This window comes from Lupinus angustifolius, chromosome LG15 (assembly GCF_001865875.1).
Source record: "Lupinus angustifolius cultivar Tanjil chromosome LG15, LupAngTanjil_v1.0, whole genome shotgun sequence".
In the NCBI taxonomy this organism is placed as follows: Eukaryota; Viridiplantae; Streptophyta; class Magnoliopsida; order Fabales; family Fabaceae; genus Lupinus; species Lupinus angustifolius.
Window position 1 is genome coordinate 18,947,499 of NC_032023.1, and position 17,288 is coordinate 18,964,786.

A 17,288-nucleotide genomic window follows, 5' to 3' on the forward strand; every position below is an offset into this window, starting at 1 on the left:
GAGACAATAAATGTTTTCCATGTTTATGTAAAAAAACATATTTTAATCTAATGGCTATTTACATTTTTGATTGACATGTGACTCTCTCATTACAATTCAAAGTGCCTAATAATTTATATTTGAGACACATGGCCTTAATTTCTCCCATCCTATTATTATACTTAGGATATAAGTTAAAGAATGCTACATTTCAAACAAAAGAACTTAGCTTAAAAAAGTAGGTACTACTTATTAGGCATTAGAAAATACTCTAAATGGCCAAAAGGAAAAAGGGGTATTTCACCACTTTGGCATGTGAGATTCTTTATGTCCATCTAAATAGTCTCACCTACAAATTGCTTTAAGGCTTTAGGGGTGTGAAGGAAAAATAGGTCCTATAAACAAATCGACATCAACAAGTACTCATCAAAAAATCAAGTAAGGACGAAGCAAAACATGACCTCACTACATCACCTATTCAACAATTAGCTATGATGACAAAGAAAACAGTGTGGCAGATGCTTTGGCAAAAGGTGAAAAGAGATGAGGAAACTGTTATGTTCTACTTATAGTGTCGATGGTGCAATACACATATTGATAAAGTTGTACATACTACTAGAGGTAGAGGTGAGCAGGACCAGACCTCGCTCACGGCCCAATCATGATTGGGTCCGAATAGGGTCGGGTCTAGGGTCACGTTCAAAAAATAGATTCGGTCAATATTTAGGGTCAGGTAAGGACTAAGTATGACCCGGCCCGTCCCATCCCATGGTCACTCGTTCATCATGTTTGTATGTGTTTCTACTCGATGTGTATAGAGTAATGATATCCTTTTGGTCGAAAATATCATTTATTGTTTAATTTTTACATAATATATACATGATTAATAATATATATACATATAACATTTTATATATCAAACTACATAGTCATAATGATAAATAATATTGAGAAGTCTCTATCTAAAATGAGTATGCATTATATTTAATCGAGTCTAGGGTCTGGTCGGGCTTAAAGACTGACTCGGTTCTTATTTATGGTCAGGTTAGCTTCGGGTCTAAGGTCTAGTCCGGGTTCAAAAAAGTGATCCAACCAATATTTAGAGCCGGGTAAGGACAAACCTTAACCCGTTCCAACTCGGCCCATGTTCACCCCTACATACTACTGTGAATTCGAATTCAGTAGATATGGTAAATGAGATAATTATGTACCTATGATACATGATCTATGATAGTGGTGAGCAGGACTCGACCCTACCCGCTCAACTGATATGATCCGACCATAATCCGGCCTTAAGATCGGGTTCAAAGATTATACTCAGTCAATATTTAGGATCATGCAGGGACCAGACATAACCCGTCTCATAGCCACTTACCATGTTTGTATGTGTCGTCTCTATTCAAATATATACAAAGTAGTGTCACTTTTTTTGTCGAAAATATTATTGGTTCTCTAATTTTTCATCATATATGCATGATTAATAATATAAATACATATATCATTTTATATGTCAAATTATATATTCATACTAATAAATAATACTAAGAAGATTTTTATCTAAAATGTGTATGCATTATTTTAATTGGGTCCAGGATCGGATTTGGGTTTAAAAGTTGACTCGGACGATATTTAGGATCGGGTATAGGGCCGAATCCAGGTTTAAAAAAATAACTCTACCAACATTTAGGTCTAAGTAAGGACAAATCTTAATCTGTCCCAACCCAGCCCATGCTTACACCCAATCCATGAACATACTCAGTGAATTTTAATCATGGAACTGGGTGGGTGGAGGCAGATAATCTTTCTGGTTCCTAGTCCATGTGTATAATTTTGTTACATATGACTAAAATGCTCCTCTCTCCCAAATTCTTTATACAGTTGTTGATCACTTATCTTTCTTTTGCTTTTGTTGCTGTTCAGAATGTGTCTAGTGCGACTTATGATATATATATTGAATCAGTGGTTAATGATATACATAGAGGCATAGAGCATCAAAAGTCCATTTATGACTTAAATGATTATCTTTATTAGTTTCTAAGTCTAAACAATAGTTCAAAATGCATTGAGACCCTTAATTGAATGTTTCAAACTTTTGCACCTAATTTAGTAAATGAAGATGATGATGGAACTGTTTTGACTCATGATAAATTAGCGAATGTAATAAGATAAATGCAAAGAAAAACTTGCAATGTATAAAGATCAGACGACATAAATTCTTTATAATATTTTAATAATTTTGGTTTTTGATGGTGGTGGAGTTCATTAGAATTTGTTATCCACTTAAATTCCTTATACATTATGGGTGATAATCAAAATTTTCAGTTTATGCTTTCAATATAAAGTAGATCGCACCATCCATTTCCGTACCAAGTTGCCACATACTGATAAACATTACCTGAAAGGTTTTCAAACTTTATGCAGTGCAACACGTGAACTAGATCATTATATTGTTCTTTATTGTTGTTTTTGAGCACCAAAAGTAGAAAGTACATTTCAGATGAAACAAAATTTAAACACTTTAACGGAACTACACATCATGATACATGACCAAGAAGCTTTACAGTAAATAAAGTTTTAACTGTTGATAAACTAAGTAGTTAAATAGAATAAATAATAAAGCCATCCATATCAATGTTGTAAGAATAACTACGTATCCATATTGATCAAAATATTTTATCAATTTGCATATAAAGTTGTTGAAGAACTCAACAAAAACAAAAATGAAGCAACCCATTTGGTTATCCTTTACAAAAATGTGCCCCATGCAAGATTTATTTATCTGATTAATAATTAATGTGGTTGTGATTATTGGAGTCTTTCCAATTAGGGTTACAAACGAACCGAACCGAGTCGAATAAGGCTTAGCTCGGTTAAATACGATAATGATTTGCTCGAATTCGGCTCGATTGAATTTCATGAATTGTTCGATTCAATTAACTCAATAAGGTGTGACTCATCAAGAGTTTGCAGACTGTTTAGTTCAATTCATTAACTCGATTGGTTTAGTTCGTTAACTCGAATGATGATTATTTATTTAATATTTATAAAATTAAAGATTTTCTATATATATATAGCATATATATAATATATCTAACTCATGAATCTATCAAGTCAAACTCTACTTTACGCAAGTTTGGCTCGTTTTAACGAGCTTAATTTTAACTCAAATTCAATTCGTTTGGTTCATAAATCAAGTTTATCAAGCTAAATAATAAGTCGAGTTTCGAACGAATGTTAAGTTTATTCGGTTCATTGTCAGCCTTATTTGCTATGCATGAAAATATAAAACAACAACAGGAGCATATAGATATATCAGAAGAACTGATGACAGACCTGACATATGTTTATATAGATATCTGATTCTTCTCACTTCACAGTGTGGTACTAATAATAAAATGCTAAAAGTTTTTACATGGGTGATCCTTTTCGGGTGCATCCTTGCATGGGTGTTGGTTTTTATCCTTTAGTTCAACTCCAGCCACAAGAAAATATGCAGTATGCCTGAAAAAACAAGAGACTATTGTGAAGTTTTATCGTCAATAATGATTTACCATAAAGTGATTTTTTTGGGGAATGAAATAAACCTGAAAAAGTTCATCATCTTGATCTTAGAGTCATCATCTATATCTGAAGTAGTGTCCAGTGCTTGTTGCATGTGATGTATCCACCTCTCTGCTGCTTCATGGGTCACAGGATATGGACGATGTCGCGCGATCAGAGCAGGATGCCCTGCCATGTATAGTCCGGGATAGGTTCATTGACATATATAGTTTGTTACTTTTTATATTAATTTCATGAGATCTTCTGAATGAGAGTCCGGTATGTGGTACGGTAGATTTGGTATGCGTTACATAAGCTAAATGAGAGAACTATGTAACTATCAAGTTTAATTTCTATCGATCATATCTAAAATGAATAAAGCAAGATTCAACCGTGCCAATTATGCTACTAATAGGAAGGGTAATGGACACTGAATCACTGGATGGAACTACAAATAAACAAAGTACAGAATATAGTTCCTATAATGATATGACCATTTTGTCATTATATCACTTGAAAAGTTGTGAATATCTGCCCAGGTAGCTTAATTCCTAACCACAGTTTTATGTTAATGATCGCATCATTTTAGATTAGGGATCATATCGTATGATGCAGCCGCAACATCTTAATTGCAGCCGCTGCAACTTCATCGGACATGAAAGACTGCAATACAGTTGTGGCTGCAACTATAAAACAAAGAGAGCATAGAAAATGGATTAAACAACAAAAATATAAGGAAAATGACCTCTTCTTTCAGAATAGAGAGGTGGACCTCCCATTCTTTGGACGAAAAATTCATACTGGTTTTGAATAGCTTTTTCTTTCTCAGAATTGGCAAATATTGAACGAAACCATTCTTCCTCATCATCATACACCCTGGAACACAAATCACATGTACAAACCAATTAATCCAACTATGATTACAACAATAACAAGAACCAAGTCTTAGTAGGTGGGTCGGCTACATGATCGAACGATGTCATAATGTTTTATCTTAATCCAAACATGATTAATATATAAAATAAAAAAAGAAATTATAGTTGGTAGGTACAGTACCTGTTATAAAAATTGGTAGAGAGGTTAATAAAGGCTTGAAGGCCAAGCTTCTGAAACAAATTGGTTTGATCTTTGTCAATGGCAAAAGCATCAGCTGTTTGAACTCCACTCCATTCAGAGGCCTTCTGTTGCAGACTCTGCATCATTTCTCTTCTCTTTATGTCTCTCTTATAAGTGTCAAGGAGATTCTATTACTCCCTTAAATATGAGAATTAAGAAAGAGAGAGAGAGAGAGGAGTATTTGTAAGTTGTAACATAATTAAAGAATAAAGAGAACATCATATACATATATAACTCTATGACTTGATTAAAGGTTATAATTCCATATCAATCATTTTCCTGATACCTCTTTGGATTCTAAGAAGTCAGAAAGAATAACAAAAATGGTGGGCGCTTCTCTCTTATTCCTTTCACAACACAACATTATGAGGTAATTTTGACTTTTGGACATACACATGTTTATTCTCTTTTAAGTTTTTAGAAATATTTTTGTAGCAAATAATTAAATAAGACACATGTCATGATTTTAGTAGTCAGAAGAGATAATTTATCTCGCGGGTAGGTAGAGGAAATGATTTTAAGGTTTTTTTGTTCTTTCAATTTTTATTTCAATGAAGTAAAAATATTGAATTGATTACACCTACTTGCAAGCATTAGTCACTATGTAAAAGTGCAATTGTGAATCAACCTACTTATTTGATAGTGTAAGACTATTCATATAGAAGATGAAAAATATGAAAATAAAGTTACTCTCTCTGATCTTATTAATAAAAGAAGTACAAGAAACATAATTTGCTTATAAATAAAGTCACTTTGATTCAAGAAATGATACTATGACACCCATCAACTCAGGGTGTTGATTGCATGGCTTCACCAGTAATCTCCACAAGAACACAAACCATTCTCAAATCTGTGAAATCTATTTGCATCTCTAACCAAAAATACAATCTTCAAAAGCTTTGACAAACCCTTTATGAATGTATGGCAATCAACACAAACCCTCAAGTTCTTGAAAATCTGAACCACCCTTTCTCTTTTCACCCCACCATGAACCAAAACCAACCCAATAGCCAATTTCTCACTATGAAACCTCAAACTCTCCACCTTTGACTCTTCTTCAACATCATGCAATGCAAAATGGACATTATGAACATAGCCTATTTCTTCCTTCATTCTCTTCTCCACATCTTTCAACACTTGGTGAATTTTCTCTATAAGTGGGTGATTGCCATCTCCATTGTAGAAAATGTGGATTTCCTTGTCTATCTCTACCCAACTACGCCCTGCTTCTTTCTTCAGTCCCTTTCTCTTCACAGTTTCTCTTATTTGCTCACTCTCTTTCCAGTGTCCTGCATCTGCATATATATTTGACAACATAACATAGTTTACGGGATTATTACCATCCAATCTCAAAAGAATTTCTCCGACTTGTTTTCCCATCTCCACGTCTCCATGCTTTCTGCAAGCACTAAGCAATGTCTGCCATATACCAACATTCGGCTTCAAGGGCATTTTCTCAATGAGATCCTTTGCTTCCTTTATGCGTCCAGCTCGTCCAAGGAGATCCACTATGCAAGCGTAATGCTCTACTTGCGGTTTGATCTGCTGATTGCTACATAAACTAGACAAGTATTGTTGACCTTCTTTGATGAGTCCAGAATGGCTGCAAGCTGTTAGCACAGCCAGGTAAGTCACACTGTCAGGTTCTATTCCATCCACTTTCATTTCACTAAAAAGTTCAACCGCCTTTTTCCCGATGCCATGTTTTCCATAACCGGTTATCATAACCGTCCATGAAACCACATTTCTCGCAGGCATCTCTCTGAAAAGTGCATCTGCCTGATCTGTTAATCCACATTTCATGTACATATCCAAAACTGAATTAGCCACTGATATATCGAAACCGTAGGGGACTTTGATGGTATAAGCATGCATTTGCTTCCCCTGCTGTACAAGGGCTAAATCAGCAAACACGCCTACGAGACTAGAGAGTACAAACCCATCCACTTTATGTCTGCTTTCTCTTAGTTTCTGAAACAATTCCATGGCTTCTGGCAAATTGTCTTCTTCAGCATAACCGAGAATTAATGTTGTCCAAGATATCACATTCTTTTGTTCAATTCGATCGAACACTTTCCTCGCTTCATCTATGCGGCTGCATTTGACATATAGATCAACCAGCGCGCCTGCAATGGTTGATTGAGCCAAGTATGGAAATCCTTGTCGGAGTAAGGAAGCATGTATTTGGGCTCCTTCTCCTATTGCACCAAGACAGCTACATGCCTTTAACGTGCTTGAATATGTATAATCATCAGGAACTTCCCCCTTCTCTTGCATTTGCCTAAACAGTGTTAAAGCCTCTTCACCATTTCTTTCATGGCTATATGCAGCAATCATTGAATTCCAACTAATAAGATTCCTTACAGGCATAGCATTAAACATTCGAGCTGCCTCGCTAATCCTACCACACTTGGAGTACATGTCAATGATTGAATTGCCCACAACAAGTACTCTCTCAAAATTAGATTTTGCACAAACACCATGAATCTGCATTCCGTTCTCAAGAATTCCCAAAATCCCCGATGATTTCAGACAAGTAGAAAGTGTAAACTCATTCGGCTTAACAGCTGAACGACCCATTTTAGAGAACAGCACTAAAGAGGCTTCGGCATCACCATTCTGTAGATGACCACACATTAGAGCTGTCCAAGACACCACATTTCTCTCAGGCATTTTATCAAACACGAAACAAGCGAAGTCCAAGGTGCCACATTTTGCATACATATCAATAAGATCATTGTTCAAAACTAAATCACACCGATACCCTAGTTTTTCCACAACCCCGTGTACTTGCTTTCCCTGATTAAGCAAACGGTTTTTTGAACACTTCTTCAAGAGACCAATGAAAAAAGTGTAACACATGCTTCATTCACCGATGGGAACTGGGCAATTTCTCGATAGAGAATTCGAAAACCGTTCTGTACCCACCTTGAGAAACTGCGTAAAAGTAGTGGAATTGAAGAAGATTCATGCGCACATTGTGAAACTATCACTGTCACCGAGCAACATTTTGCTCACATAAATGGTGGATTTGGGTGATAGCTTCGCAACGTAGGTTACGCCACCTTGGTTTTCAAACAACTCAAACGAGTTCTCCTACAACGCAATCATGAGAACCTACACCCACAATAACCGACATTCCCTTGCAATCATTCTGTTCAAGCACATGCTGGGAAATTCACGTGAAACAGTTCAAATCGCATTCTATAAGATAGAACGCACTGATTGATATGTAGACGGAATGTGATGATTTGAGCAACGCACACAAAGTCTTGGAGGAAATGACTAATTGAGATGCTATATCTTGGATTAGTTTAATATTTGGCCACACTAGATTGGGGCAGATGGAGATTGCAAGAAAACTGTTTGATGAAATGCCTTGTAAGACAATTATGTAGTGGACACAATGATAACAGGTTATTGTAGAGTAGGCTGATATCTGATGCATTGGACATTTTCCTCAAGATGCAAATGGTGGGTATTGAACTTGATGAGATTAGTGTTGTATCTGTTCTGCCAGCATGTACTCAGAGAAATAAGGGAAATGGATTCACATGTACTCAGAGAAATAAGGGTTTTTGCACAAGACTGATATATGTAATGCATTGGTTGAAATGTATGCCAAGGTTTGGTTGCATTGATAAAGCTAGGCACTTGTTTGATCAGTTGGATGAGAAGGATGTGATTTCTTGGAGTACCATGAAGGAGCACAAGTGGTTCCTAAATTGAGCATTGTGGTTGCTTGGTTGATCTTCTTCGGCGTTCCGGATGCCTTGGTCGATCTCTTGACATGGCGATTTGGAACATGCCTGAGAAGATGCAGCTCTAGTTTACAGTAAAATTATTTTGCTCGAGTTGTTTTCCAACTCTTCTATTCATGGAGTTTGCATTAGTAAATCTAATTCCCTAGCGAGAGGATTCCCTAAGGTGTTCTCAGCAGTGATGAATTACATTGATGGCAAATAGAAAGAACTAAAACTGTTCTAGTGACAGGTTGAATTGGTTAAATCATAAATTACACTGATTCGCTTTCAATGCTAAATAGTTTTAGTTCAACAAAGAAATAATAACATACATACCAAATACAAAATATAGATTTTGTGATCCGAGTTAAGTTAGCCATAGCTAAATCAGTCCAATACCTAGCAAGTAGCAACGTTTTTGTTTGTTTGTTTTTGTTTTGCAGCACAAGAACAGGATATCCTTCTGAGAAGGAAAAAACATAAGTGTATCCTCTTATTCTGAAGATTTTGGCTTTTGCTTTCCTTAATGATCAACACTGGTTTCATGAACTGAACCGTGTTGATCATATCCTTTTTAAATTTTAACCCCAAATTAAATCAAATTAAGCCATTTGTCGTTTATTGTTTTTCATGTAACACTTGTAATCAGGAAAGAGTTCATAATTGTAACACATAATACGAACAGAACTATCTGTGAATAAACATGACAATCTCAATAAAAGCGAAAAATAACCCATGATTTAGTTTCTTTCAATAATACACTTGTGGCGCCACAGACAATCTCAATAAACAGAACTATCTGTGAATGTCAAAGATACATGAAAGTGGAAACATTTTACTATGTCAATAATTTATAATTAAAAAACGAAGGAAAAGAGTTTATGGGGGTCTAAAAAACGAATATAACACAATCATAATACATGAATACCTAAACATATTGTGTTCCCCAGCTCTACAGTGTAACATCCCTAATGTTACCTGACCCAGAAACAAGATATTCAAAATTTCACAGGAGAGGAAAGATAAGCAAGCTCATGCGAACAGTATAACCCATCTGCAAGAAATAAAACCACTTTCAGCATTATGGTTTAGCTAAAAAATAAAAAAGACGTATAAAACTCAACACTGCCACACAATATAACAGAAAAACTTCATTGGCTATTTGGGTAATTCATTGTTTCATGCTTCCATTTTATGACACTAAATATGAAAGATATATAATGAGAAATATGAGAAGGCTTGCAAACTTCCTAACGCAATAGAACCCATTTTGATCAACTAATCAATTCTCTAAAAATAAGGTGCTCATGTCACCAATTGCATTCACTATTCTATTTTTTGGCACTAATCCCACTTCTTATGTCAAGCTTCGAATATAATTTGCCTAAGAGCCTTAACCACCTTTGAAGGCTATTGATCCCAGGATAAATCCTACTTGGGCTGCTTCTCCTCCCCTTTAACCTACCCTCTCTCTCCCCATACTATATCACCTCCCTTATGAAACAAAAGAAGATGTATACAATAAGTTTCATGAAATTAGTTTCCAAAGTTAAGCCATCTCTTCTACAATGGTAAACCCTAAATGCCAGACAAATATTATGGTAGTTTTACAGAAAATGGTCTTGCTATTTAAAATGAAATCACATAAATTGACATAACCTAGGTACGCTCACAACATTGAATTACACTTGCTATGGCACTAACTGTTATTCCCCCATCTGCAAAAGTGATGGTATTATATGCCAGTGACTTCTTCAATTATACATCATGTCATGATCTTAATGTTAACAACATAAGAACAAGGAGGAATATCAACCCTCGCAGACCATCAGGCTGCAATAGGGTGGAATCCAATAATATTGTTTATGTTGACAAGATACATCAGGTTTGTATCAGCTTAAAGAAACTTCATTGTTCTATCCAAACTCATCTACTGAATTAGAGGTACAATTTATGTTTTCAACAAGAAACATATGCTTCATTCAATTTATGCATTTAACATCAAATAAGAAATTTTGAGGATGTTCAGTCAAACACCCAAAATTAGATTCCCCTTTAGGTCTGTAACTCTATTGATATTTGGTACAAAATGATGTAAATCAAATTGAACTCCCTGAATCTTAGGAAAACTGCACAAGCAGCAGCCACGAAAATGGGAATCTCCATGATCACGAGCAAGTTTATTCTATTAACATTTGTAAACAAAATCCCCAGAGAAGCACAATATGTAATTATGGTAAAGATAATAGGTGTCAAGACATGCTTTCTATCATGCAGGCTTCATAAACAACATAATCTGAAACCAGGTTTCAGTCTTCACATCCAAAAGCAATACTGGAACATCATACCTAATTTATCTCCCGAAAAATATAGCAGGAGCCAACTTTGTGCCATCTACTTCTCAGGATGCCCTCGTTTAGCTTTACGTCGTGAATGGTGAGCATTTTTGCTTCTAGCTGGTTTTTTCGCCTTTGTGCTGCAGCAGACATATAAAAAAGTCTAAGCACAGATTCGAAATTGAACAAATACAAATCTAAATATTAAGAAGACATACAGATAAGTAAAATTCAAATCAACATTTCAAATTTAAAAAAGGCAGTTAAGACTGACCAGAAAACGGCAGAAAACACTCTAGCCAGTAAAATAATGGGCAAGGCCAAAAGGGCAGAGGCCTGCAAATTGATAGGGTGTTTGTCAGATCAATTAATCATCATTACATTAACTTTGATACTATCAGTCAGGACATAGACAATCATTTGATCCATACCGCAAACCATTCCAATTCTTTAGTGGCAAGAGGTCTAGTGAGCTCATGCTGTTTCAGTGTCTCCTGGACAGTGGCTTGGACCTTAATGACAAAAGAAAATTCGACACTCAGAAAACAATATGCAATTTATTCTTCTTAGTATATCAAACATCATGCCTAATCTGCAGCAGCATTTAATGATTAAGCAGTAATAAAGAGGTTAACAAAACTCTTTAATAGTGTAGCATCGGGGGGGAAGTGATTCCAGATACCAGAGCTAATATGAATGCAATGAACAAGCACAGGAAACTGAAATCCTAGTTTCTGATATCCCACTATAATGAACACAGTGTAACTTAAGAAACATGCTTGAACCAAATCTGCCTGCATCCCCCCGCCAACATAACTAGTATATCATGTTTTGATCTCAAAACTAAAACAAATAGATACATAAATATGGTGAATGATGATGCAACAATATGAAGTTTGCTTGAATTTTTTTTAGCTGAATGGACAACGAAGACTGATTGCAGAAAACAGCAGCTATGGCTTTCAAAAGATAGACAGCCAACTGAAGTTTACATTTCAATCATCTATACACAGATACAGTATGCAACAGACAATCCATGTAAAGAACAACACAAGTGTTGATAACTAATAACATATGCAAAAGGTTTTGCACGAATGTTTTCATAGCAACAACAAAAATGGAGCATACAAACCTGGCGATGATATGTAGTGGCTGATTCCAAGAACTTCCCATAAGCATGAATGACTTTCTTTGTGTAGGGCTTCAAAACCACTTGTGCTTTATCAACATGAGGTTTAGCTGCAACAGCAATCTGATCGATGTATGGCTTGCTAAACTTCTTAGCTTCCTGTCAACCAGTGGAGAATACCATAAGAAACACAGAACAAATAAACAAACAGTAAGGACGAAATAATTTATATACCCGATAATAAGGATCAACAACTTCTTTTGCCCTGCTTAAGTGAGGAGCAATTGCATTCTTTGATGCCTCATAAGCTTCAACAGTTTTTGTAGTCAATAATTGCACATGAGGTTCAGCATTTGTTTTCACCACAGACCATTGTTCTTTTACAGCCGGTACCCAGTTCTTCAAGTGACAAATAAGGAGTGAGACAATAATTTAATTTGACCGGATAACTAACAAACCAAGTGCTTCTAGCAAAAAGGGAGACCACAAATTATCAGAGGGTAAAATAAACAGATTTTGAAACAAATTCATCTTCAAGCCACAGGGCACAGTAATTGCAGCAATACATTACTTCAAAATGCAAGCACTTTAAGCAATCATTCTAACAAAACAAGCAACATCTCCAGACTGAGGTTGTGATTGTCTCCACATGATAAAAAAATATGAAAGACATGAACAGAGTACTTACAGTTGTAATTGTTTCCACATGAGGTTCAGCCCACTTTCCAGCTTGGCCCTTGATCTCTATAACCTAGAATAAATAGAACCATCGTTATAATGCAGAAGCTAGATAGGACTTGTTCGTAGTGAAGGACAAAATTAAATATGGAATCTATAACAGATTAGTGTGAGAAGAGTAGCAACTAAGAAAGATTGATAGCCATAATAGAAATCAATATAGTACCTTCTGAGTCACCACTTCCAAAGCAGGCTTCCCATGTTTATTCCAATGGCTCTCAACCAAAGACTGACAAAATAAATCTCAGAACTTGTACTGAAGGCTGTATTAATAAACATAATAGAAGATACAATACAAGCTTACCTTACTATGAATATAGTGTACGGCAAGCCAAGGTGGAAGCCAAGCACCATGAACCTGATCAGTGATCAATGACATTAGCATGCATCAATTAAGTGCATGAATGAAATTACTCAATACAAAATTTCAAGAGAAGAAAATAGTTTTTCAAGTTATCATTAGTATTACAGCTAGAGGCAGCTGCTGCTTAAAAAACAAAATGGAGTTCTCATTAAGCAACCAAGTACTGTGTTTCAGACTGTTTTTCTTTTCTTTACTGTGTTGACATTTCCAAACACAACCCTGGCACTAAGTGCAAGGTTTCTTCAGCATCACAGATGAAAATCACAGCACACTGTCCATAATTAGCCTGGTTTACTTTGGAAATTTCAACATTCAACTGGCTATCAAATTTTGCACACATGTGCGGGAAGGATTATGTGGTTTACGTGGTCAACTGAGTTATTACCTCTGTTAACTTGTTTGCTTTGGAAGATGCCTCAAACTTTGCCTTCACCATTTCTTCCTAATCAAGAATGTTAGGGTGAAAACATTAAATTTCCATTAAATCATCACCCATCATTCTTCACAATACAGGGGAGAATTATGCACTCACGTACCTCAGCAACTTTAAGAGCGCGTTCAATTTTGTGAGTTTTGGCCTTCTGTTCCTCATTTATCTTTTGCAACTGTGAAGGATGCAATACTCACATCACCATGTCATCCTCAAAGAAATTATATTATATTAAATATAAAAATTGACATCATTACAGGAATAACATAGTTGGGATGGTATATACACACAGGAAGAAAAAATGTATATAATTGTGTTTTATAAATAAGAACTACTTCTGAAGATTACAAACTCTGAATGTAGTAATTATAGAAGGATTAGAACAAGGTAGCCAAATGTAGAACTTACATCCTCTAATTTTGAGTTCAAGACATGAACTTTTTTCTCTGCTTCAGCTACCCTGGTTTCCCAGATCACTTTTTCCTTCTTTTGTGTTGCTAGTTCCCTTTCAAGCTTTTCTACCTGCATAAAAAATCTCAGAGTACGCACAAGAATTATAGCATTCAAATAACACATCCTATAGTTCATTCATATATAACCTGCTTTTGTAGCTCACCAGCACGTGCATGAGCCTTTCCAGCCTCCTCCTGGGAAACCGAGGACCCTTTTTTCTGAGAGCAAAAATTAATTTTGAATAGATTAATATACAAATGAAAACAAATAACATTAAGAATGTGATTCCAACTCTAATAGTGCTTCAGATTGGTCCTCACCTGGAGAGAAGCAATCTCATTCTTCAAGTACTCAATGGTACCGGAACTATCTTGAATTATTTTTTCCTTTACTGCTATAACTTCATCCTTCTTCTTCACTTCTTCTGACTTTTCGCTGATGTGAGTTTCTTCAAAATAAAAATAGGCACAACATGCATTATTGTTATTATAAGCAATCAAAAGAAATCATCAAAAACCACCTAGTGTCAAAATTAAAAAGGGGAAATTTAACTGCTTGGAATTTAAATCATTAGCTCTTGATAACCACTATGCAAAACAAAGTTGACTTATTTCAAGATCAAGCAACAATCAACAAACATTCCTCTCTAACTCTAATACCTCCAACAATTTTTTTATTTTTTTTTAACTACGACAATGAAAATGAAAAAAATGCTTTTTTGACAGGTATTCGAGTAACTGAACATTGTAACTACAATTAAAATATGTATGCATCATCCCTACACATTTTTCGATCATCGACTTTTAAATAAAAGTAATACAAACGAATAAGGGATGATGTACTGAGTTAAAGTGCATAGATATTACAGTCATATAATAAATCAAAAAATGAAAAATAAATAAAATGAAATTGGTTATGCATTACATATAGGAATAGAATAGAGTAAGAACAATTATATAAACCTAGGGTATGGATCTTAAAAATGAGTTGATCGAGTTGGATCTTAAGAGCGGAAGAATCATGTTGGTGATGTTGTGAAACGCCTCCGTGTTCTTCCAATGGAAGATCTTCAACAACCGCTTCGGCACTAACATTTGAGAAGATTAGGGCAACGGAAAGCGCGATGAGAAGAAAGAGATTCGGAGGCGCCATGGAAATTGCACTAGATTTTCTTTGCCGCCAACGAAATTGTAAGAGATATGAAGAACTCACAAACAAACATACCCCAATATATTCTTTTATTTATTTTACTGGACAATTCTCAAAACAACAACAAACAAAAATGAAATTTGTTTTATATATTTTTAGTGTATCATTCATATTTAATTATAATTGATTCTTTTAAAAAAAAAAATATAATAAATTATGGATTATGTGCATGAATTTTTATACTGATAATATATACATACTCAATTATTATTAGAGAAAAACATACATTTATAAGAGTTTTGTAAATTATTATTGCATGATTTATATTTAATGATATGATATTACAATATAAGAGTTTCAATGTAATATCAACACAAGTTTTAAGGATCTTTGCTAAAATTATTAGGAATGAAAATTTAATGTGAGTAACTTTTTTACTAAAAAGAAATTAAGAAAATTAGGAAAAACACGAGGGTGATTCTAGGCAGGTAGGGAAGGAGGAATTGAAGTGAAAAAGTAAAGTAATCTCAACATGTGGGGATACAAGATATGGAGAATCATAATTCATAATAATATAATGATTGGTCAATGGAAATCTCTCTAATGAAGTCCTTTATTTTTTTTATTCAAAACATATATATCTACTATTTAAGTTTTATACTTTCAATGTATTATACATGTTTATTTTTTATTATTATTACTTTTGAAAAAAATAATTCAATTGAATGTTGAATAATATATTAACTATGTATAATTTTTTACATTGTAATATATATATATTACACTCTTTTCTTATTCTTTGTAGTTTTAATTTGAATTAAGATCTATAAAACATCCTTGTCTTAGAAAGTTAGAATAGAGAGTTAATCATTTTTTGGTATTCATGACTTTATGATTTCACAAAACTAGTCCTTCAAATTTCAATTTTATTATATTGTCTCTCATGTGTTAATTTTGACAAGTTTATTTTTTTCAGGAAAATATATGTCATCATATAATATGTCTTACTAAAGATATAATATTATTTTTAATTAGAAAATTATATTAATTATGGCTTAATTCATCAAATAAAAATAGACAAAATGGTTAAATTGAACAAAATTTGAAATACATGGACTTAATGAAATAATTTTGTAAGGCATAACTAATTTCTTCCAATAATAAAACCATGAATAAATTGCATTCCTAAAATAAATTAAGGAACCGAAATCAGTGTTGTAAAAATTAGTTTTGCATGTAAAAATCGATTATACTGATCATACAATCATTATCATTAAAATCAATCACACTAACTGGTTTTCAATTGAACTGTATTGATCATACTATCAGGTTTTCATTTAAAACTTACTTTTTATAAAAGTAAAAGTAATTATTGTTATTTTTATTAATTTAATAACTGATATGATATTATGGATTTCAATCACTTTTTTCTTTCCTTATAGTGTCTTTCTTTCCGTATATAAAGGCAATTAATTCATTTGGATAGCTAAACATCTATGAAAATATACTTACGGTATAAATATATACCATAAATAGTTATCTTATATACACCTTTTAGTCATCATTGGTGTTTAAAGTATATTTTTTTATTAATATTTATTAATCCAAAGGTTATGACATATATACCTTTTGTTTTGTCAATGCAATAAAAAATGCATTTATTTGTCTTTTATCATTTCGTATTAATCATTATACCATATTTTAGTCTACTTGAAGTACTCAATTAGTGACACCAAAATTTAAGCCTCTCGATTATTTTATCATAAAAACTAGTTCCTCAAAGTATAATTCATTATTTTCAATCACGGTCAACAACATATTCCGTCAATAAGGTATATAACTTTATTAATAATTTTAATTTTATAATACTTAAGCCCTCTTGAAAATTTTAAATGCTTTTGAATTTAATTTTAAACAATTTTATTATCTGGTGTTCTAAAAATAATATTAGTATATATTTTGTTTATGACAATACATTAAAGTGATATAAAAAAGTAAGACAACAAATACAAATGAATGATTTGATTGACTAGGTGAGAAGGTATTTGATGTGGTGGGTGATGAGTGATGACCCATCCATCCATTTGTGCGGCCAAGGAAGGTTCTTAAATTGTATTTCATAGGTTCTATTTTTTCTCTTTTGGTTATCTAGATTGAGAAATTATTAGGTGAGATAAAAAATTGACATATATTGACTAAAATAAACTCAATTGGAAACTAAATTTAAAAAAATGTAAAAGTATTGGACGATAATGATAAAACATAAATGTGTGTCAATTTTTAAAATATTAAAATATTTGGAAAAACATAC

General features: G+C 33.7%; 3 protein-coding genes across 5 annotated transcripts; all 3 read right to left on the reverse strand.

The window, feature by feature from the left end:
• On the reverse strand, positions 3,263 to 4,967 carry LOC109327577 (two-on-two hemoglobin-3-like). The gene is made up of 4 exons (XM_019560758.1): positions 4,576 to 4,967; positions 4,265 to 4,395; positions 3,564 to 3,708; positions 3,263 to 3,480 (listed from the first exon to the last, which is right to left on the reverse strand). The coding sequence occupies exons 1-4, from the start codon at positions 4,719 to 4,721 to the stop codon at positions 3,378 to 3,380; spliced, it is 525 nt and encodes a 174-aa protein (XP_019416303.1). The 5' UTR covers positions 4,722 to 4,967; the 3' UTR covers positions 3,263 to 3,377.
• LOC109327412 (putative pentatricopeptide repeat-containing protein At3g15130) lies at positions 5,317 to 8,513 on the reverse strand. The gene has a single exon (XM_019560548.1). The coding sequence runs from the start codon at positions 7,495 to 7,497 to the stop codon at positions 5,446 to 5,448; it is 2,052 nt and encodes a 683-aa protein (XP_019416093.1). The 5' UTR covers positions 7,498 to 8,513; the 3' UTR covers positions 5,317 to 5,445.
• On the reverse strand, positions 9,103 to 15,053 carry LOC109328593. Of its 3 annotated transcripts, none has more exons than XM_019562127.1 (15): positions 14,791 to 15,053; positions 14,156 to 14,276; positions 13,975 to 14,053; positions 13,784 to 13,897; positions 13,482 to 13,550; positions 13,331 to 13,387; positions 12,886 to 12,939; positions 12,748 to 12,810; positions 12,532 to 12,594; positions 12,078 to 12,242; positions 11,847 to 12,002; positions 11,146 to 11,226; positions 10,989 to 11,050; positions 10,727 to 10,854; positions 9,103 to 9,432 (listed from the first exon to the last, which is right to left on the reverse strand). In XM_019562127.1, the coding sequence occupies exons 1-14, from the start codon at positions 14,978 to 14,980 to the stop codon at positions 10,773 to 10,775; spliced, it is 1,356 nt and encodes a 451-aa protein (XP_019417672.1). In that variant the 5' UTR covers positions 14,981 to 15,053; the 3' UTR covers positions 9,103 to 9,432; positions 10,727 to 10,772. The 3 variants fall into 3 exon arrangements, with proteins under 3 accessions (XP_019417672.1, XP_019417673.1, XP_019417671.1); XM_019562128.1 differs by having other exon boundaries at positions 9,103 to 9,434; positions 10,760 to 10,854; positions 13,975 to 14,046; positions 14,149 to 14,276; XM_019562126.1 differs by having other exon boundaries at positions 13,975 to 14,046; positions 14,149 to 14,276.